The following is a 23,292-nucleotide window of genomic DNA, read 5'->3' as shown; positions in this document are numbered from 1 at the left end:
CATACTTGTGCTTTTGATTCTCTGAATATTAAGTTGCTATTAGCATTCAGTTCTATTACTTTGTAGCCCCGATTCCTAGTGCCAAATTGCAGTCCACTTATTTGCAGCCATATATACAATGGCCAATTCCTCATGTGCATACACTTTGTAGATTTTAATTATCTACCAGGCCATTAAAATTCATCTGTCGGTTTTTGCATTCTTGAGCTTTGGTTGGTGGCACAGAAAAAGTTCATTAATGTGGTCAGATGGCAATCCTGATGCATGAAGCATAACATGATATGAGGCAATAAACAATGTATGAAAACATGTTGTACCAAGACAAACGTTAATTGTTACCACAATGCCCAGACATAAAATAGAAAACATGGTGAAAGGCTCATTCTGCAATGTGTTCTATTGTAAAATAGTACTGGTGTAATTAGTTGATCTAAATTTCTATGGAAATCCATTAGAGAAAGTACCTGTGGTTTTACTTATGTCCAGTAGGAGTCAATGGGATTTAGTGTAGGTAAATTAGTTTGGATACAGCGCAGTGTCCTCACTGTTTTAAACACTTTCTTGATTTGTTTTGTTTCAGACCATACAGTAAAATCAAAATGAAGGAAGGGGACAAAGTTATTGGCTCCCAGGTTTCAAAGTAAGATCTTCTTTGGCTCATTTTCTGTCTTCTCAAGATATCTACCTTCATTTTTATGTGGGGAATTAGGGGTTGACATTGAATTGGGAAAAACTCTCTTGGACTGATTGTATAGTTAAAACAAAGATTATGTTTCCATATGGGAAGATACCGAGGAATGAACCTGGGATTTGCTGGTGCCAAGCACGGAGGCTACTGCTGCGCTACAGCCAACTACTCAGTCAGGTCGCAATGAAGATTAATATGTGTTGTCACAAGCAACCGCAGAAGCTTTCCCCATCCAATCAAGGCGTAAACTCACAGCTTTGTCTTTGCAGCAGACTTTATACAAAAATAGGATGAATTCCTCAACAGATGGCAGTACTGGTATGCGGCAGGTACTGGCTTGTTCAGTAGACTCTTCTCTACAGTTCCATTTTGGTGGGAAGCCTTAGCATTGAATGGTTGTGTTGTTAAAGTGCAAAGTATGAACCCCTGCACAGGCAGTCGGTCAGTGTGACTTAAGTCATTGAATTCTTGACAGCAGAAGGTGTCACCCCAAAGGGGATTCATCAGAGAATGCAAGCTGTTTATGGTGATTGTGTTGATGTTAGTCCTGTGCATCATTGAGTGAATAAGTTTAAAGATGTTGAGATGGGAACATCTGACTTGTGTGACAAACAGAGTTGGACTTCCTGTGACAGCAACCACCGAGTTTCACATGCAAAAGGTTGACAGATTGATTCAGGACGATTGTCATATCACTCAAGAGATAAATTTCAAGCATAATCGGCATTTCACAAGAACATGTGAGCCACATTATTGCTTTGCTTGGCTATTGGAAGATCTGTGCACAATGGGTACCCAGGATGCTGATGCCTGAAATGAAAGTGCACAGACTTGAAACTTCAGAGACTGGATCTTACCACCATACAGCATCCTCCATAGAGTCCAGATTTAGCACTGCCTGACTTCTGTCTGCTCCCGATGCAGGGACATCATTATGCTTCTGATGAAGACGTTGAGAGAACTCTTGAGACGCTGGTTGCGGAAACAGAGTGTCGACTCTTCCATGACAGCGTCAGAAAACTTGTTCATTGTTGACAGAAATGTATCCAATTGTCTGGTGATTATGTGGGAAACTGAATATTGGTAGTCAAAGAGCACAATCTAAGGATTATTTCTGCGTTTGATTTATTAAAGTATTCCCATCCAAACCCAAGTAACAAAGGTGGAGGCATTACTTTTTATTCAACCCTCGTATGTGTGTGTGTTTTACACACACACAAACATACATACACACACACACACACAGTTTATTTACAATGGCTGAAGACTGGAATACTTCACCCTTCTTTTACTGATATTTCCAGGTAACTGGATACTTCTTATTTGCAGCAGGCTGATCTTGTAGTCCAGATCCTCTTGGTACTCCAAGCTTCAGTTTCCTCAGGACACAAGCCTGTCAAAACTCCAATCTTCCAACACCTCGACAAAGAGTAGCCCTTTTGCTCCTTTATTACCCCAGGAGTTACTTCACCCTGTCTATAATTACACAATGCTAGCTAAGTGGTTTGGCTCTTACTGCTTGTTGCCCTGATCCTTACACTACTTGTTACTTAAGAAATTATAAAAACTCTTAACAAGGCGTTCTAGCAGTACAGTGTCAATTTTCTGTCCTGCTCCCAACTTTAAGAGCAGTTATGTAGCATATTGGAGTTTGGTGCTCCTGAATTTGTCATGCTGTTGTTTCCACTTCTCAATTGTACTCTTGTTGGCTTATGTGTGTTTGCTTTTTCTTTTATTTGTTAACAGGGTCCTGGAGAGCAAGAATCCCAAATATCCAGTGGGTGCATTTGTAGTCTCTCAGTCAGGCTGGACAACACATTTAATTTCTGATGGCAAAGACCTGTCGCTAATTTCTTCTAACTGGCCCCAAAATCTTTCCAAATCTCTGGCTCTTGGGACAGTTGGGATGCCAGGGTGAGTGTGCTTCATTGTATTATGGTCATAAAACATTCTAATTTTGAAAAAAGTTACTTTATGGTGTGATGTTTCTAGACTCCCTAATAATAATAAGAATAACAATAACAACAACTTTATTTTTATATCCCACCACCATCTCCTTGAAGGGACTCGGGCAGCTTGCAAGCAGGACCAAGCCCAATAACAACAAAGTTAGACAAATGAAAACACAATAAATATATGACAATCTAATTACACAGTTAAAACAGGGACACTGAAATCTTTAGCTATCTTTGCAGTGCAAAGCCTAGAAAAGGGGTTATTTATTTTATAACTATGCCCCACTCTCAAACCAAGTCATAACTCCTGATGTTTCACCCACATCTATGGCAGGCATCTCAGAATGCCTGCCATAGATGTGGGCAAAACGTCAGAAGATAATGCATCTGGAACATGGTCATACAGCCCGGAAAGCTCACAGCAATCCAGTGATTCTGGCCATGAAAGCCTTTGAGAACGCATAATTGGTTAGTTGTTTAAAAGTAGCTATATCAATTGCATTTAGTAGCTGCCCTGTAGTACAATACACTCCTAAGTAATGAAGCCATAGCCCCTGTAACTCTTCAGGCTACTTGAATAGTTGTACTAAAAATATTCCCGGCCTGAAAAATGGGTTTTCTGTGGTCAGGAATTCGTATTGGGAAGAAAAACAGATAAGTGAGATTCCAGCACAATTTTCTTCTGGTATCCAGATCTCTCACGTTTTTTGAAATACTGTTCTGCAGAGATTTTTGCACAAAAATCCTGTTTCCTATGCACAGATTCTGTTTTGTGTACAAAAACCCCCTCATATTTTCCCCAGCAAAATAATATCTCTGCAGCACTTTGAGGTGTTTGCATATGCAAAGAACACTGTGGAGGAATATTTGTTTTTTGTTCTGCTGGTGATAAAACTACTGTAGTTGTTGTGCTGATAAAACACTTGATGGTTTTCATCCTATCCCTTGCTGTGTTGTGGTAGTAATGTAACTTAGTATGTGCATCTGTTCCATCAACACATCAATAAACATTTGGGGTGGGGGGGCTCATCTTTTACATTTGCAATTAAAAGAATACTGTGAAATCATTTCTGGAAAGAGGTAAACTTAACAATACATGCAATTTTGTACTGGGCGATATATATAATAAATAATAATAAAGCTATTTTTTTATCGTGTCAGGAGAGACTTGAGAAACTGCAAGTCGCTTCTGGTGTGAGAGAATTGGCTGTCTGCAAGGACACTGCCCAGGGGACGCCCGGATGATTTGATGTTTTTATCATCCTTGTGGGAGGCTTCTCTCATGTCCCCGCAAGAGGAGCTGGAGCTGGTAGAGGGAGCTCATCCGCCTCTCCCTGGATTCGAACCTGTGACCTGTCGGTCTTCAGTCCTGCTGGCACAGGGGTTTAACCCACTGCGCCACCAGGGGCTATTTATGCCCCACCACCATTTCCCAAAGTACATAAAATACACAATACAAAGCATATAAATGGGAAAAGCACTCCAAAATCCAGCACACATAAAATACACAATACATAGCATATAAATGGCAATATATGATAACAATATAAATATACGTCTAGTATGTAGCCATTAGAGTTGCGCCCAAATCACTGTTAATGAAAAGATTGGTAGTTTTCAAAGGGCCATTTTCGTGTAATTTCCAAAAACAGAAAGGGGAAGAGAGAGACGAAAAGACCAGTGAAACGAATTCATAGAGATGATCTTTTCAGAAAGAGTTAAGTCCACAAAATACCCGAGGCAGTGGCACTTTTTTCTCTCCCCGGCAGAAGAAGCCTCCTCCATTTTTTCTTGGAAAGTTTCCTCCTTCTCCAGAGAGAGCCTTTAGAACTTGCTTCTCCAGTGGCACTTGCATAGGGTGGGAAACTTGGCCACTGAAAGTTCCTTTTGGAGCATGATGGGAGTTGAAATTTTCCTCTCTCCGTGTCACTCAGCCAATAAAAAGCATGGTGGTGTCCATGCCCTGATCGGCTGAGAATGGACACAACTGGCGACTACAATTCCCAGAACCATCTCTTGCGGTTTGTCTTATTTTAAAAACTGTTATGTTTACAAATTAAATAATTCTTTAAAAAATTAGATTGGTGAATTGTTTTGAAACTTGGCAGGCCTGCCGTTGGAAATGGGGTCTGCCATCAAGGTAGGTTTCATATAGATAGCCCTTAAAATGGCTGAGGATTGAGCCTTTAAAGTTTCCCATTGCAGCCAATGGGCTGAATCTCTTCTGAATGAAACAGAAAACACCCCTCCCCTTTCAGATAACTTTCTGGCAAACGAAATCAGGGGTCAGATGAAAATGGACCTGAAAACGGTATGCCTTTTGGCCCGAATGCATATGACTAATAGTCACATCTCAGTAGCTATGTCTCTCTAGTCCTCCCTTAAACAATTCATCTGTCTCACAAACATGGTCATTTCTATGTCATTGAAGAACCAAGGGAGCAATGTTTTGTTGTAGACGGATGTGCTACAACAGGAAACAGTTGGAAAGAAAAATTATGTCCATGTAGCAGCTCCAGCTCCAGAAAAATAGCTGAATGTTTCTTTGCTGACTCTGGCTATCTCATGAACGCTAGCTAGAGTCAGTAAAGCAACAGTCAGCTATTTTTCTTGAGTTGGAGCTTCTGCACTGACATAATTTTTCTTGTGAATGCCACATGGCTTAAATGGTTGATTTGGAGGAGTTTGGTTGTTACGTAATCTGGTAAAGAATTCCAACCTTGGCAATGACCATTCAAGTGGATTACAATTGTGTACATTGAACTTGTGTTAACGAAGTTGCTGGTTTTGTTCTTACCTTTTAGTTTGCTTTTCTCATCTGTTTGTATTGATGTAAAAATGTAGGAGCCCACCTGTCTTGTGCCTTTAGTCCCTTTGATCTGATCAGTAGTACTTCACCCCCCCCCCCCCAACTTTCCAAGTAATCTCATTCGGACATGTAAACCAAAACCATCTTTGTCTCTCAAGCAGTGCATTTCTAATTTTTCACAGGCTGACTGCCTACTTTGCCTTGTCTGAGATCTGCCGGATAAAACCAGGAGAGATCATCATGATAAATGCGGCTGCTGGTGCTGTGGGCACTGTAGTAGGGCAGCTTGCTAAACTCAAGGTATGGTTGTTCTTCTGGATGTTTTTGAACTATAGCTCTCAGGATAATTTATCAATATGTTAATAAATGATCCTGGATCTGATCTGAGTTATACCACTTCATCACATCAAAGCTCAGAAGTGTCTAGTAGAGAAGAGCTCAGCCTGACTCAGTTTTGAAATCAAATGGCTGATTTCCCTATCTTCATACTGTGAAATCTATCTGTGTTGTACTCTACACTTTAACCAAATTGAATGTGATGAACACAGTGGGTTACCAGATTTTAAGTGTAGGACTCATTGGAATTTAACTAATGTGATGAAGTGGCTAGTTTAAAATCTGGAGAGTATCAAGTTGCTTGCTTGGGCTAAAAACGATCACATTGAGACAGTTAGAAGCAAACAATGAGGATACAAGACCACCAACCCCATTAAAAGACCCTTCTTCACCAACCAGTTCATGATAAAAAGTGTATCTAAGGGTTCATCATCCAGTCTGGCCCAAAAACTGGGACCTGTCTAGAATTGTCCATCTACAAAGACATTGCCTGGGGATGCCCAGATGTTTTACCATCCTTGTGGGAGGCTTCTCTCATGTCCTTGCATGAGGAACTGGAGCTGATAGATGGGAGCTCACCCCCTTCCCCAGATTCGAACTGCCGACCTTTTGGTCAGCAGTCCTGCCGGTACATGGGTTTAACCCATTGCGGTACATGGGTTTAACCCACTGGCAGCCAGGTCTTTGAATAAGGATATACAGTTATTCAGATAGCCTGTCCATATAGAGCTTTAGAAGTGATAATTAACATTTTGAACTGTGCCCAGAGACAAACTAGTGGGGTATGAAGCTGTTGTAACTGGGGAAGTGTATATTCTCAGCCCTTACTTGGCTGTTCCAAGAAGTGTAGTCTTGCACCTGGAGCTTGGCAGGAATCCTTCTGCCAGCATTTGCTCCTTTTGCCTGTGGCATGTCTTCCTAGCTGAAGTGTTGGCCCATATTAATGACTCAGAGGATTAGAGATCAAAGTCCATTTAATGCTATTTGTTCATAACATCTTACAATTAATTTGTATCTTGCACGTTATCTTGAACTTGAACATAGTCAGGTGATTCAAGCACCTGAATATTCTCAAAATTAACGAGAGTACAAAAGCTGCCAAACTTGTTTCTTGGTGGCATGCAAGGTAACGTTCTTCCATTTCGTAAGAGTGCTTCTTGGTAAAAGTCCAGGAAGCTGAGTAGCACAGATGTGTTATCGTTTTCTTTCATTCTGATCTGGCAGGGTTGCAAAGTGGTCGGCTGTGCGGGATCCGATGACAAAGTGGCCTTCCTAAAAAAACTTGGCTTTGATGAAGTCTTCAACTATAAGACAGTGGGGTCATTGGCAGAGGCCTTGAAGAAAGCTTCCCCAGAAGGCTATGACTGCTATTTTGATAATGTAAGTTCAGGTTGAGCACAGCTCTGTGCCTCCCTTGAGGTGGATCGTAGATTTGTGTAGGGCTTGCCCTGTTGAGACTAACTTTGTGCACAGACTTTGTTTAATAAAGGGAAGCTGCTGCAGTGTAGAAACCTTGGGATTTCCTAGCACAATATAGCAGAAGCTGCAATGAGAGCAGAAAATATTTCCACAGCAGATCAGCAAGGACTTTTGACTACTTAATGCTTGCAACAGCTGCTGAGCATTAGCTGACTAGACAGTAGTCATGGGCCCAAAATTTGTCCCATTTGTTTCATTTGCGTTTCCATTTCGTTCTGTCCATTTGGATGGCACGAAATGGAAAGGCCCCTCCTGAAATGAAAATGCAGTCAATACGAAAGTCTGGCGGGCCTGGTTTTTGGATCGATTACATGGGGCCTGGCAGGGCCTGCAGCCAAGTGCCGAGTAAGGAGCACCAGAGTAAGGGCCCCACCGAAAGCTGGGACACAAAACAGATCAAGGTAAGCCCCGAATGAACATGACTACTAGACAGTGGAAAGCATTGCTTGTAATATGATTGAATCTCACTGAGAGAGATAGGTTCCAAAATGATACTCAAATTAAGTTACGAAATTTCTGTAAGTAGCTGAGGAATTAAAATGGTTCAGTAGTTGAAGACTCCGAATGAACACCCCATTGAGGGAAGCTGATCTGTAGCCTGCCTTATGAACACAGGCTGGTATCCTTTTGATGAACCATCACGGCTTAAGTCATACTCTCTCAGCCTCAGAGGAAGGCAAAGGCAAGCCTCCACTAAACAAAATTTGCAGAGAAAACACCATAGGAACTTTAAAGTAAAGGTAAAGGTTTTTCCCTGACATTAAATCCAGTCGTGTCTGACTCTGGGGGTTGGTGCTCATCTCCATTTCTAAGCCGAAGAGCTGGCGTTGTCCGTAGACACCTCCAAGATCATGTGACCAGCATGGCTGCATGGAGCAGGACCTATTGATCTATTCACATTTGCATGTTTTCGAACTGCTAGGTTGGCAGAAACTGGGAGCTCACCTCGCTCCCTGGATTCGAACCACCGACCTTTCAGTCAGCAACTTCAGCTGCTCAGTGGTTTAACCCATTTTTCTGTGCCACCTGGGGCAGCGACAACATATAACTAGACTACTTTGTTCTTTATACGAGGTTGAATGAAAAGTAATGCCTCCACCTTAGTAACTCCTCAACAGAGGGCAGTACTGGTATGCAGCAGGTACTGGCTTGTTCAGTAGACTCTCCTCTACAGTTCCATTTTGGTGGGAAGCCTTAGCATTGAACAGTTGTGTTGTTAAAGTGCAAAGTATGGAACCCTGCACAGGCGGTTGGTCAATGCGACTTAAGCAACATGCTGTCATTGAATTCGTGACAGCAGAAGGTGTCACCTCAACATCTTTAAACTTTCTCACCCAACAAATTCTTGACAGCAGAAGGTGTCACCCCAAAGGAGATTCATCAGAGAATGCAAACTGTTTATGGTGATGGTGTTGATGTGAGTACTGTGCGTTGCTGAGCGAGTAAATTTAAAGATGTTGAGGTGACACCTTCTGCTGTCAATAATTCAATGACTGCACGATGCTTAAGTCGCATTGACCGACCATCTGTGCAGGGTTCCATACTTTGCACTTTAACAACACAACCGTTCAATGCTAAGGCTTCCCACCAAAATGGAACTGTAGAGGAGAGTCTACTGAACAAGCCAGTACCTGCTGCATACCAGTACTGCCCTCTGTTGAGGAGTTACTAAGGTGGAGGCATTACTTTTTATTCAACCATCTTTACTCAGCTTCTAATCTAACAATATCATTATTAACAAGTAATTCATACTTCATTGATTAGTCCTTGAAATGGTTAATTCCCCCATTAACAACTAAAATCCCGGCACTCATTATTAATAGAAATTCTTTACTCATATGTGATTATTATTAAATATATATTTAAAAATAAAGTGGAAATGAACGGGTGCTGATATTTTACTGCCCTTTTGACTATAATGGATTTTGTTCCTTTTTCTGTTTGGATTCTTATCAGTTGTCTTCATTTACGCAGGTGGGAGGAGCATTTTCCAGTGTTGTTATGGAGCAAATGAGGAAATTTGGGAGAATTGCTGTGTGTGGCATGATCTCGTTGTACAATGACACAGAACCCCAGCAAGGTAAAACAAGCCAAAAGAAAACAAATACCTTTTTGCCTTTTCCCTCAAAGCTTTCAAAAGGAAAGAAAATTAACGGAGCTGCATCTCTACCACCAAGCTTGTCTGCAGCCGATGAAAATTAAAGGGACCAATTCTGGAATTTGGGGTGAGGGCCGTGAGTGACATTTGGTGGGAGGCTGTATAGTACTTTCCTGCCTCCTAGAAGTACCCTACAACAGTGTTACATGGTGGGCTAGTATTGCTACAGAAACTTCTCATTTCTTTTAAGGCTGGCTTCAATGGATGTGTGCCAGGAGAAAATAAAATAACTGGCTAATGGGTGTTGATTTGAGCATTGGGCAAGGGACATCATCACATTAAGACCGGAATTTGCCATGGGTCATAGTGAATCCGGCAGGGCCAGGCATCGCCTTGCATCACCTGGCTTCTGCCTCACCCCACCCAAAGGGGTTAAGCATCTGCTACCCAGCTTCCTCCCATTGTTGTCAATGCAACCCGGGAAGCCTCCTGTGTTGCTGCGGCAGTGGCGACTTATGGCGCTCTCTCTTCACTTCTACCACAGAGCCCCACAAGATATAGATCTATCTCATGGGATGGGAGCTGCTAGGCTCCATGTCGCATGTGAAGAGGGAGTGTCTATGACAGTCAATTTTGCCTATCTGATGAGGTCTTATAACTAGAGACAATGTTCATTTCGCCATTCAGCCATGAAAGCCTGACCTTGGGTGAGTCCCAGAAAACCCCATGGTAGGTTCACTGTAAGTCACTGCAAGTCGGAGATTACTTGAAAGCACACAACAAGAAGACTTCATTGAACTCCTCCTTTCTCTGGATGGTTTTGCTGTCTGAAATTAGGAATGTGCTGCTAATTCACCTTAGTATCTGTTCAAAAGGTTGGTGGTTCAAATCTGGGGAGCAGGGTGAGCTCCTGCTGTTAGCCCCAGCTTCTGCCAACTTAACAGTTCAAAAACATGCAAATGTCAATAGATACCACTCCGATGGGAAGGTAACGGCGTTCCATGCAGTCATGCTGACCACATGACCTTGGTGGCTCTTTGACTTGGAAATGGAGATGAGCACCACCCCCAGAGTCGGACACAACTGGACTTAATGTCAAGGAGAAACCTTTACTTATCAGTTCCTATTCGCATACTAGGGGAAGACTTCACTGCTTGCTCTCCTTCAGCACTTCTTACAATTTCTCTTACAATTAAATGGTGCTTTTAAAAATTAAAAAAATAATAATAGGGAAAAGAAGAGTTAGGAACAATTTCTGTTAGAACACAAGTTGGTCTGAGTCATACTGGTAGTCCAGTTCTTAGTCTCTGTTGTGGGCAAGTGGGTCTGTTAAACAATAGGAGTTAAGCTTTATGGCAAGCTCTCCTTCAATAATACTGCTGTACTTAAGAGAAGGTTGAATGTACTAGATGAACTTTTCAATCAAAAACACAATGGTACTTAAAATTTGAAATAGGTGTTTACCTGCCTATAATGGGGAGGCTGGCATTACAAGATGAAAGTGGAAAGTGCTGCAAATCAGATTTAAAAAAGCAAACAAATGCCCAAACGAATACTGCCCGCCCTCCACATTTGTTGGGTTGGGTGTGTAAGGCCCTGATGTCATAATTCATCAACATTGACTTGGTTCTGTGAGTGAACGAAGGATTGCAATTCTATTCTTCATTTTTGCAGAAAATGGGAAAAATCTTTCCTGAAGTGCAGAAAGTTGTGCTCGAAGAAGGAACTGTTCTCAGTTCTGGAAGCAGTCCAGGTGTGGCTGGCAGACAGGAAGGGAAATAATGTTTGAAAATACAGTAGACCATCTACTTGTATAGAGATTGGGGCACTGAACCCCCATGAAAATGGTAACATTTTAATAATAATAATGCTGCATATATTTAAAAGAGAAACTGAATGGAAAATAGAATAGAAAAATGGTAAATCAAAATGGTTATATTTTAGATTAGAGAATATCTCTGTAGGACAATGTTTTTCAACCTAGGGGTTGGGACCCCTGGGAAAGTCACAAGGGGATGTCAGAGGGGTCACCAAACACCATCAGAAAACACAGTATTTCTGTTGGTCATGGGGGTTCTGTGTAGAGAGTTTGGTCCAATTCTATTGTTGGTAGGGCCCAGGATATTCTTTGATAGTGGGTGAACTATAAATCCTAATAACTGCAACTCCCAAATATCAAGATCTATTTTCCTCAAACTCCACCAGTGTTCACATTTGGGCAAATTGAGTATTCGTGCCAAGTTTAGTCCAGATCCATCATTGTTTGAGTCCACAGTGCTCTCTGGATGTAGGTGAACTACAACTCCAAAGCTCAAGGTCAATGCCCACCAAACCCTTCCAGTATTTTCTGTTGGTGATGGGAGTTCTGTGTGCCAAGTTTGGTTCAGCTGCATCGTTGGTGAAGTACAGAATGATGTTTGATTGTAGGTTAATTATAAATCCCAGCAACCACAGCTCCCAAATGACAAAATCAATCCCCCCCCCCAACCCACCAGTTTTCAAATGTGGATGTACCAGGTATTTGCGCTGAATTTGGTCCAGTAACTGAAAATACATCCTGCATATCAGATATTTACATGACGATTCATAACAGTAGCAAAATTACAGATATGAAGTAGCAACAAAAATAATTTTATGGTTAGGAGTCACCATAACATGAGTAACTGTATTAAAGGGTTGCAACATTAGGAAGGTTGGGAACCACTGCTCCAGGGATCTTTCGTCTTCCAGGGTGACTCCAATCAACCTCGATCAAAAATTGGCCCTTGAATTGCACTGGAGGACCTAGAGATTCCTAGAGAGAATATCTTAACCAAATCCACACATAGCTGAATCCACAAAAGTTAAACCCTTGGATGTTGAGGGCTGGTTGGCTTTAAAAATGGTTGAAAAACATGCTTCTTGGACAACATTGTTTTAAAGATTCTTGAACTAAAGAGAATCTTGGACGTCAAGGAGCACTGTGCAAAATGTGCATGTGGTTTCTCTTGTTGGGTATGTTGGAGCATGTCCTACCACAGGAAGACAGCTAGCTATATTGTTACTTACCTTCCTACGGTATTGTCAAAGGCTTTCATGGCTGGAGTGACTGGGTTGTTGTAGGTTTTTTCAGGCTATATGGCCATGTTCTAGAAGCATTCCTACCTTCCTACTCTTTGGTAGCTTGAAAGCAACCACGTTGGCAGGAGATTTGCTTAAATGGTAGGACTTGGGAGGATGTTTGGTCCTTGTGATGGCACAGTGTAAAAGTGACTGTAAAAATGACTTATGGTGTCATACTTAGACTTTTGATATTATAATTGCCAAGTAGGTTGGCGTCCAGCATTTCTGTGTGCAGGGAATAGCATTTTCTGCACTGAAAATACTGTTTCCTGTGCAAAACGATCACATGCCAGTACTGAATAGAGTAAGTCTAGAACAGTGAGTAACCTTTCAAAACTGAAGGTTTTAAAGGTTTTCTCACAACTGGAGGGAAATACCTGAAATTACTCATTGCTACATTTGAGAGGAAAATTAGTGAAAAATTACATTCATACAGTCATAGCAATGTTTTTTAACAGTATTAATCACATATTTCTTATATACTGGCATCAGAAAGTCTTTCCTAAAGCTGACAGAGTAAAAACTGGAAATGACTCTTGCACCTTTTGTGGTTGTATGGGACAGGAAGCTACTGCAGGTGTTTCGTGACATTGTGTAACAAGGAACAACTGCTTCAATTTCCCCTTCTACATATGCATTAAACGTTTTTGTTTTCCAGTCAAGGGACACTGTTTGGAAAAGTTGGACTTGGATAATCCATAGTGAAAGGGTGGGGCAACATTTCTGATGGTGTGTAATTTAAATTAAACGAATGCGCTGGTACACTTTCAAAGCACTAGAGGTCAGTAATGAATTTGAAGACATATGCTTCCTCTTTGAAAATACTTTCAGCTTTTGAAATTTCCCCATGGGAGCACAGTTGAGCAATTCCAACCCAAGATCTTTCTTTACCTCAGGCTGTCTGTGTGACACACTTAGAAACATGTTAACTGTGAGCGCCCCAGAATTACTGAAGACTTTTTGATAGTCTCAGAAGTCACTCCAGTTGTTGGTGATCAGTTGACTCACTGTTCATCTTGCACATAGTTGAAGAGCTTGCTTGGGTTCATAAGTATTTTGGATTTTTTTTCCGTGTCAGGAGCAATTTGAGAAACTGAAAGTTGCTTCTGGTTTGAGAGAATCTGTCATCTGCAAGGACATTGCCCAGGGGATGCCTTGATGTTTTACCATCCTGTGGGAGGCTTCTCTCATGTCGCTGCATGAGAAGCTGGAGATGACAGATGGGAGCTCCCCCCGATTCGAACTGTCAACCTTTTGGTCAGCTGTTCTGCGAGCACAAGGGTTTAACCCAGTGTATCTCAGCCTTCCTAATGCTGTGACCCCTTAACGACCAACAGAAGATACTGGAAGGGTTTGGTGGTCATTGACCTTGGGTTTGGGAATTGTAGTTCACCTATATCCAGAGAGCCCTGTGAACTCAAATAATGAAGGATCTAGACCAAACTTGGCATTAATGCCCAAATGTGAACACTGGTGGAGTTTGAAAGAAATAGACCTTGACATTTGGGAGTTGTAATTGCTGGGATTTATAGTTCACTTACAGTCAAACAGCATTCTGAATTCAGCAACGATAGAATCGAGCCAAACTTCCCACACAAAACCTCCATGAGCAACATAAAATACTGTATTTTCTGATGGTCTTTGGTGAGCCCTTTGACCCCCCTGTGCAACCCCCCAGGGGTCCCGACCCCCAGGTTGAGAAACACTGGAACGAGTCCAATGCTCTTAGGCTCTATTGATTATGTGCCATGGAAACCAGGAGGATTATTTCAACAGACTGATCACACCAGGATGAAAGCTGGGTCCATCACTGATCCTGAGACTAAAGTCCAGTCGATGCAATGGAAGCATCATGACTCACCGCCTCCAAAGAAGGCATGTGCCCAACTCTCAGCAGGCAAGATCATGCTCACAGTATTTTGAGACCAGCACGGAGCAGTACTGATGGAGTTCTTAGCAAAGGGTACCATGATCACTGGGGCATACTATGCTTCGCTGCTGCGGAAATTGTGGGAGGCCATCAAAACCAAGAGACGTGGCATGTTCACCAAAGGTGTCTGCCTTCTGCAAGACAACATACCAGTTCACAACTCACATGTAGCCCAAACGGAAACATGCTCCTTTAGCTTTGAAATTCTACCACATCCCCCTTATTCATCTCACCTCACACCATTGGAATTCTACCTTTTTCCAATAATGAAATTATTTTTGAAGGACAAGCATTTTTCAGATGATGGGACTGATTTCCAAAGTCACAATGGGGCTTTTGGAGCAACCTATCAACTTCTACAAGTGATGTGTTTACATTTGCTTAAAAAGATGGGAGAAGTGTGTCCCTAGGTAGCACCAATGTAGAGAAAGACTAATAACTGCCAAGTTTTATTGCTCTCAGTCCACAGGAAGTAGATCAAGGGAAATCTTTAATTGAACGCCCTCCTTTGAAGGACAAATTTCACTCATGCTGTCCACTCTCCCCTTACAGGACCCTACATCCAGTGGCATATGGTCATGAAAGAACTATGCATGGAAGGCTTCTTAGTTCAGCGCTGGGAAAACAGGAAGGATGAAGGTGTGATGGCCTTGTTGAAGCTGGTGGTAGAGGTAAGTGGTTTGACTGCGGTCATGTAGAGGCAGCTTGGTGGGGTTTAATCAGATGGACACCTATGCAACATGGGAGAGGATCCGAACGTAGCAAATAAGATGCAGGAGGGCCAATAAAAGGCATATCTTATATAGTGGTTAATCTGGAGCATTTCTGGGCTGGAGGTGCCACGGATCTAGTGTGTACCTGTTAAACCCAGGGCCATGCCCTCTTGCTGGCACCTCCCTTGTTCTGCTGTTATAGTAGAGTCTCACTTATCGAACATAAAACAGTCTGGCAGAATGTTGGCTAAGTGAAAATGCTGGATAATAAGGAGGGATTAAGGAAAAACCTATTAAACATCAAATTACATTATGATTTTACAAATTAAGCACCAAAACAACATGTTTTACAACAAATCGAGAGAAAAAGCAGTTCATTCAATACATGGTAACGTTATGTAGTAATTACTGTATTTATGAATTTAGCACCAAAACATTGCAATGTGTTGAAATAGCTGTGGATCCGGGCAGGAGGCAGACTGCGTTGGATAAAACAGAACGTTGGATGAGCGAAGGTTGGATAAGCGAGACTCTACTGTACTTCACTTCTCCTTGCCAGCCATGAAGCTACCTGCAAACACCTGCCATTGCCTTTCATGTATGCTGCAGTCATAATGTGATGCCTGCATGATCAGCAAGAAGGGGCTAAAATGACATCAGCAGATGTGATTGCAATGGCCGCGTGCTTGCAAGGAGCTCCCTGGCCAATGAGGAGCAGCAGTGGAAGTGCAGGGGCAACCCATCCCCTTCCCTGTCCTGAATAGCTCAGGCAAATAGCAGCAGTGACAATGGATCAAGCTGAGATGGGTCTATTCCAGCTGTTCAGACAGCCATAAAACCTATGATACTTCAGAATTTCCTACAAACTTTGGAGTATTAATCAATTTGGTTTAGTGTGGTACAAAGTGCAATAAGGGCAAAAACCTTCATATATGTCAAGTTGCTATGTGTCATGAAGACTGCCAGCACCAGGTTCATGGTGAGTATGTTTTTTTAATTAGTGAGTGCAGAGAAGCTTTTTTTTTTTTGACATTTTCCCAATTCTCAAAGCTTATCGCGTCTTCTAGGTATTTTGGATTGCATTATCCAGAAGCCCAGCAAGTATAGTTAAATGTATTGGATTGTGGGAGATGAATCCCAGATTATCTGTAGTGCCAAGTTTTTCCCAACTGTGTCAATCTAGATAATACTGACATCCTACGCAATCTACCAATAGATAGAGATTTCTTTTGAATGGATGTCTCTGCCCAAGATGCCCCTTTTATTATTTATAGCTGCCTTTGAGGCTCAATTATACAGCCGTATATTCAGACATTCAGAGGGTTTTGAATGTCTAAAGCAGGGAAGGAAATTGTGCATTCCTTTAGATATTGTTGGACTACAATTCCCATGAGCCCTAGCTAGTGTTGAAGATCGCTGGAAATGTTAGGCCAACAACATTTGAAAGTCTGGAGCCCCCGGTGGCGCAATGGATTAAACCCTTGTGCCGGCAGGACTGCTGACCGAAAGGTGGGCAGTTTGAATCCAGAGAATGGGGTGAGCTCCTGTCTGTCAGCTTCAGCATCCCTTGTGAGGACATGAGAGAAGCCTCCCACAGGATGGTAAAGCATCTGGGCGTCCCCAGAGCAATGTCCTTGCAGACAGCCAATTCTCTCACACCAGAAGCGACTTGCAGTTTCTCAAGTTGCTCCTGACACAGGAAAAAAAAAATCTGAAAGGCTGATTGGTTTGTATGTTTATGTCTTCTTTCCCAAAACAAGTTTGGGGGCAGCATTTTAGGCTAATTTTTGGGTACTCTGTTTAATGCAACTTCTCCAGAAATAACAATCTCATAGTTTCACCATATGATTCTCTCTCTTCAGATTTGTCTGAGTCATAAAAAGGGTCTACAATGTTCCTGGCTGCCTAATACATTTAAGTGTTGGTTTGATCAGGAATGTATTGACATGAAACATATTCTGCTAGAAAAATGTAGGTCATATAGGCTAGCTCATCTCCTTTACTCCCAGCAGAGTGTTTTGAACTTAAGAGGAAATATAAACTCTGATTAAAATGAGAAAAGAACCAGGCTCAAAGGGAATCATGGAAACATTTAGCAGACACTCTTTGAAGAGAAATTTTGCTAACATTTGGAGAGGAGTTACAAAAGGATGGCAGAATGCTCCATCAGAAGTGGACTATGCTATTCTGGCTGCTTTTTGGGAAGTACATTTCTATTCTCTACATGCAAATAAATAACTCCTCAATTGATTCCTTTGTCCTTGATCAGTGCAGGATCCAAGCTTATTTTCAGTCTTAAACAAAGCAGATAACATTCCAGCAGAGTTACTTAAGGTCAACTGTTGTTTGGGGCACTGATTCAGAAAATTACATTGAATAGACCACATCAACTCTAGATTCTTAGATGTGGTTATCACCATTTTCTGTGAGTGAGCAGATGTCAACTGGTATATGGCTTATGTTCTGGACCTCAAAAACTAGAGCTGATGGGAGGAAAGTGGTGCGATCTTTGGAATCTGCAGGTCAGATATACCCAGAAATGGCTAAGGTACCAAAATGAGTGTTGACTAGTGTTACATTCTACACAGCCTAACAATAATTAGTGTAGGATTCAAGCCGAGAGGTCAACCATTGATCAAAGATCTGCCAGGGAGCCCTCTTGCTTCTGCCACCATCACAAGCATTGTTGGTGAGGACAAGGGAGAGGGCCTGCTTGGTGGTGGCCCCCAACTCTGGAACACCTTCCCTAGAGAGACTAGGCAAGTCCCCACACTGTCCTCCTTCCGCAGGGATTTGAAAACCTGGATGTTCCAACAAGCATTTGAGAATGACTGGTCCCTAGTTTCTAAATGCCTAGTCTCTAGGTTGCCAGACAATACTCTGTTTTCTGCACTTCATCCAATTCCCTGGCCCTATAGTATGCTGTTTTGCACTATCCCATGCCCAGCCCTTTTACAGTCTGGTCACACCCATTTTACAAGCTTGTGGTCATTGGTTTTTTTGTAGAACATTGTCTGACAGAACTTCAATGCTGCTGTTTAACTCTTATGTTTAATTGTGGTTTTATCTGGTTGTTGTATTTTATGATGTTCTTATTTTAATGTTGGCTTGCTTTATGTCTTGTGGACATTCTGTCCCATATGTACACTGCCCTGAGTCCCTTCAGGGAGATGGTGGCGGGGTATAAGAATAAAGTCCTTAAAGATTAGTGCACCAACATCTATATATCACGTATAGCAATCTGCTGCTATACGTGATGGGCAGCCACAAATTAAATATGTGTATATCCTAGGCAGCAACACCAGTTCTCCATCACAATCATCACGTCCCAGAGTGGTGCTCCATTTGTAGGAGAGGCTTGGCCTGAATCTTACCGTTATTTCCAACTAGAGCAATCCCATCAAATCAGTACCATTTACCTATGTGTTGACTCTCTGATTGATTCTCTGATTTAATGGGCTTTTTCTAGTTAGAAATCACAATTGAGATAAAAAAAACCCCTTGTCTACATTTTAAAAAATAATGATTGGATTGAGATCCAATTTCTTTCTCTATAGCAGTTTTCCAAAATTTCATGTTGGTGACGCTTTCTAGGCATGTATCATTTTGCGACACCCATTCAGTTTTACAAACAAACCAGAGGTTAAATCAACCCCTTATAAGAGCTGCAGACACATGCATAAATTGTAATAGCACAATGTATGGGAACACAGCATATATATATATATGTATATATATGATAATAACATGTTTCCAATATTTTTGTCATTTCTCGTTATGTTTGCACAACACACATACATGCCTACTCACTTCATCTGAGAGCTCTGCTCTACAGAGTTGTGCTTTTGATTTATTATTGACCACAAAGAAATAGATTTTTCTGATGTGCAAGAAACGTGATATACCATCAATACCCTCCAAAAGTGCTTTTTAAGGGAAAAAGAAGTATAATTTTTAAATGTGCTCAGTTCTTCCTTCAGAACCAGTGTGGTATAGTTTGAGTGTCGCACTATGACTCATTTGGAGACTAAGGCTTGATTCCCACTCAGCCATGAAAACCCATTGAGTGATCCTGGGCAAGTCACACTCACAGCCTCAGAGGAAGGCAAATCTTGCCAAGAAAACCCTGTGATACTTTGGTTTGCCACAAGTCAGAAACAACTTGAAGGCACATAGTAACAACAGCCTTCTTTACCCTTCCTTTAAATAGTAATTTCAACCAAAATAAAAAAATCTTATGGTACTTTAAACAGTAATTAGTTAATTGAACATGAGCTTTTGTAGTCACTCACATACATTTATGCTGAATAGAACTTATTAACTAATAATGGTGTCATGGGGCTTTTTTTTTTTTTGGTAGAGTTGTGCCTCAACTTCCAAGAGTTTCACATCACAGATTTCATTTGTGAGTTTCCCAACAATAATTAAATGGGGATATTGGGGGGAGTTGTGTAGACTACTGCAGAAAATTGCACAGAACTCAAAATGTAAAGAAAGCTACAAGTATTGTACGTCAGAAAGGCATAAAACACATGTTCTATAAATATGTATTGAAAGTTTGGGGAGAACCTATAGCGCTTTCCCCCCACTTTTGGTTGTGCCAAAACCCTGCAAATGTGGAGGGCCAGCTGGAACAGCTTAGTGCAGGTACTTTGCTGATCATTTAAACAAAAATTTTGTTGTATTGTTGAAGGCTTTCATGATCGGAATCACTGGGTTGTTGTAAGTTTGTTGGGATGTGTGGCCATGTTCCAGAAACATTCTCTCCTGACGTTTCACCTGCATCTATGGCAGGCATCTTCAGAGGTTGTGAGGACCTTTTCCCAAAACTTTTTAGGAAAAGAACAAAACCCCAAACTGCATCACACTGGTGTTTCAAAAGCCATTCTTCATTCCCCCCCCCCCCCTCTTTTTTCAACAGGGAAAGCTAAAGTGCCCTGAACACATCACTAAAGGCTTTGACAACCTGCCAAAAGCATTCATGGGGATGCTGAAAGGAGAAAACACTGGGAAAGCCATCGTACAAGTTTAATTGTGGCCTGGATCCTTCCTCCAAACAAGGCAGCACAACGCATGTCGACTTGCAGCTTTTTATATTGCAGATTAAATTGCAGATTGCTTTCTTGCTAGAAGCTCAAATCATACACGTATTAGCTCATCTGTAAGTTTTTTAAAAACTGAGTATATCTTGATTATGGCAAAAACCTAAGGGAAACAAGTTTGTCACATTAATTCCGAGGACCAAAGTTAATGTGAAGGAAGGAGATCCAGGAGGTTTTTTTAAAAAAATGATTAACTATTTTAGTAAGAGACAGAGAAAGGAAAATACTAAGTCCTTTCTCACCGTTTTCTCCCGGTGAGAATCTGAACACCCTTCCTTAAATGCATATCCCAAGAGAAGTTACTTTGATAGCAGACAGGAATCAAAAGGCAAAAGGAGGTGAACCATTTATTCTGGCCTAAGGGAGGCATTGTATTTAAGATACAAATTTTATGATTGTAATATTTTTTGTTCCATTAAAAAAGTTGAGCTCAATCTTGAGAAATTCTCAAATTTCAGAAATAGGCGACTAAAAGGCATAACTTGTTTCAATATATTGTATGACAAGATATTGAACACAGGTGTGATAACACCAACCTTTCAGAAATGAATTGGAAAGATGTAATTTGGAGCATTCGTAATTCTGGGGAGCTGTTAAAAGGTGAGCTGGTAATGGAGTTTTTGTGGTGGGGGTTAAAGTAGATTATGAATTTGAAATAAGATGTGAGCTGATGACTAGAGATATTTTCAAATAGCATTTATTCAATAAACCATTATTTTGTTAACTTTCGCCTATGTGTTTGTTTGAAATTATTGCAAAGATGTTAATTCCCCACGCACACATATGAGCAGTAGGTATGTTAGCCCATAGTTGTGTAGCCACTTTGGGACACCTAAATAGGAAACACAGCAGTGGTTAAAGAAGTGGTCCTCAAAGAACTAAAATATGGTCCACGACCTCACCATTACATTATTGCAATGAGAGCATCTGGTCTTGCAAACCCTCTTATAGTCCCAGGGCAACAGGGATATCGGGAGGGGAGAGGTTGAAGACCCATGAAAGGCACGATGACAAGCTTCCTGATTACTGCTTCTCCTCCCTTCCTCCCCCTGAGCAGAGCTGTTCCATGTGGCATCTAGAAGTGGGGGGTGCCTTGCTGTCTTAGTTTTTAGGCTGCTCCTGGGGTTATTTGGGGAGCTGATTCAGAAAATTGCATTGGATAGACCACATCAGCTCTAGATTATTAAATATGGTTTTCTGTGAGCGAGCAGATGGTGACTACAGGATGGCACATGTTCTGTATCAGAAACTACAGCTGAAATTTTCTGAATCGGCACCCCAAATAACCAAACTGAATCTAAAGTTGACCAAAAACTGATTTGTAACCCTTTTGGTACTAATGTTGGATAATGGTTCCTGGTCAAAAAAAATGTTGGGAACCACTGGGTTAGAGAAATGATCTGAATAATGGAAACTCTTGTTCTGTGGGAATATTTTGGGGCCCATTCATGCTCCAGGTGCATCCGTTAAAAAGGTAGGTGTGTTCCAGGGTATTACATTTAGCAGAAAATTTGAAGCAGCAATAACATGGAAGAAATAGTATAGTTTCTTATACTATAGGGGGGAAAATAGCAGTTCAACATGCTTCCACAAACGTTGAATTCAGAAACCACAATATACACATGAAATTGCAGTGTCCAGTAAGGTTTGGATATCTAACCAAAGACATTGTGAATCTTCTGAAGACATGTTTTCCTTCTTTAATCACGCCCAGGGAGGCCTCTGCCTTTTTTATGATTTCCAGTTTGGTGTTCACCTTTTTAGCTCTATTTTTAAACATGCTAAGGGTAATTGCTGAAGCAGGCTTTACATACTTTCCCGTGTTTCTTTCTCTTCACTGTAAGGGATTAGCAGGGTGGCTGCTATTTACCTTGCCTGTGGAAGGTAGGCACACATATCTAGAGCTGAAGTGCTAAATTAGAATTATATTTTGTTCCAGTTTCAAGCTTTATTGCATTGTTTACTGCAGATAAACTGCTGCAAACCAACGCTAAACAATCTGCTTCTTGAGCCTTTCTTCACCTGTTTTCCAGGGCTGATGCTACAAGAAGTCCAGCTTGTTGGAGAATGAAAAAAAGGCAGGGCTAAGTGGGCACAGAAACCTAAAAAGGAGTTAACTGATGTGTTTCTCTATAAAAAGCCGCCTAACTTCACTTTAACTGCTTTGACAACATCCTATGGAATTTGGAAATTTGAAGTATAGAGAGGGGCATTTAATCCTCTACCAGATAACTAGTGCCTTCTCCAAACCACATTACTGTAGGATGCAACTGTGGCATGTGATGTGGAGTCATCACCATGTAATTGTGCAGTATGAATTGGCCCTGGTATGTGTAGTTTGTTACAGTTTCTTCCCTTCATTGAAAATAAGATATTTATTCCTTGCTATGTCCCAATAAAATTTTAATTAACACTGATGTTCAGTATATGCGACAAACTACCTATCATTGGGATGCAATTCTTGTATTTTGTTTCATGTTTTGCAGTCTATTATCTGCAAGACATACAGATTTTCTGCCTGATTGATAACCACAGAAGCTACCAAGCAGTTTTTTTTTTCTGAGAGTACAAGACCATGAGGAAAGGATTTATGCACAGATCAAAAATGCTTGCAAAATGCTTAGTGCATGCTTTCTTAATGATTTATCACATCTATTTCTCCAACAGGACTCCCTTTCTGCAAGCCTCAGACAAAAATCAAGCCAGTTTGCTGCAGCGTTGTTTACAGTTACATGAAAGGCTATAGTTTAACGGCAGAGCGCATGCTTTGAATGGAGAAGCTTCTAGTTCAACCCTAGGCATCTATGGGCAGGGATGGGAAATATCCTTATTTAAAGCTCCATTGAGCTGCTATACCAGCAAACTACTAGTTGAACTCTATTTCAAGTCTAGAAATGCAGAATTTGTATCTTCAGACTTTATCACACAGAAGTAATGAACCAGGACACTATTGCACAACATTGTGTAATCTGCATTGTTGGTCCATAAAACCAGTCAATGACCTGATTGTGCCATTGTTTCCTTGTGCAGTGAATCCGGGTACGTCGGTGGTAGCATCTGCTGTGATCCCCTTGCTCCTA

The 23,292-nt window shown here is 41.3% G+C and overlaps 1 protein-coding gene across 2 annotated transcripts in view; it reads left to right on the top strand.

The window, feature by feature from the left end:
- PTGR1 (prostaglandin reductase 1) overlaps positions 1–20,941 on the top strand; it is a 29,277-nt gene extending 8,336 nt beyond the window's left edge. For both annotated transcript variants that reach the window (XM_060762506.2, XM_060762507.2), the window contains exons 4-10: positions 581–640; positions 2,435–2,602; positions 5,635–5,752; positions 7,013–7,168; positions 9,242–9,347; positions 14,950–15,068; positions 20,032–20,941. In XM_060762506.2, the coding sequence (XP_060618489.2) occupies positions 581–640; positions 2,435–2,602; positions 5,635–5,752; positions 7,013–7,168; positions 9,242–9,347; positions 14,950–15,068; positions 20,032–20,142 (838 nt within the window). In that variant the 3' untranslated portion in view covers positions 20,143–20,941. The remainder of the gene's footprint in view (positions 1–580; positions 641–2,434; positions 2,603–5,634; positions 5,753–7,012; positions 7,169–9,241; positions 9,348–14,949; positions 15,069–20,031) is intronic.
- Positions 20,942–23,292: the final 2,351 nt, after the last annotated feature.

This window comes from Anolis sagrei, chromosome 2 (assembly GCF_037176765.1).
Source record: "Anolis sagrei isolate rAnoSag1 chromosome 2, rAnoSag1.mat, whole genome shotgun sequence".
Taxonomy (NCBI): Eukaryota; Metazoa; Chordata; class Lepidosauria; order Squamata; family Dactyloidae; genus Anolis; species Anolis sagrei.
Note: the sequence above shows the minus strand (reverse complement) of the source record. Positions and strands in the feature narration are given on the sequence as shown.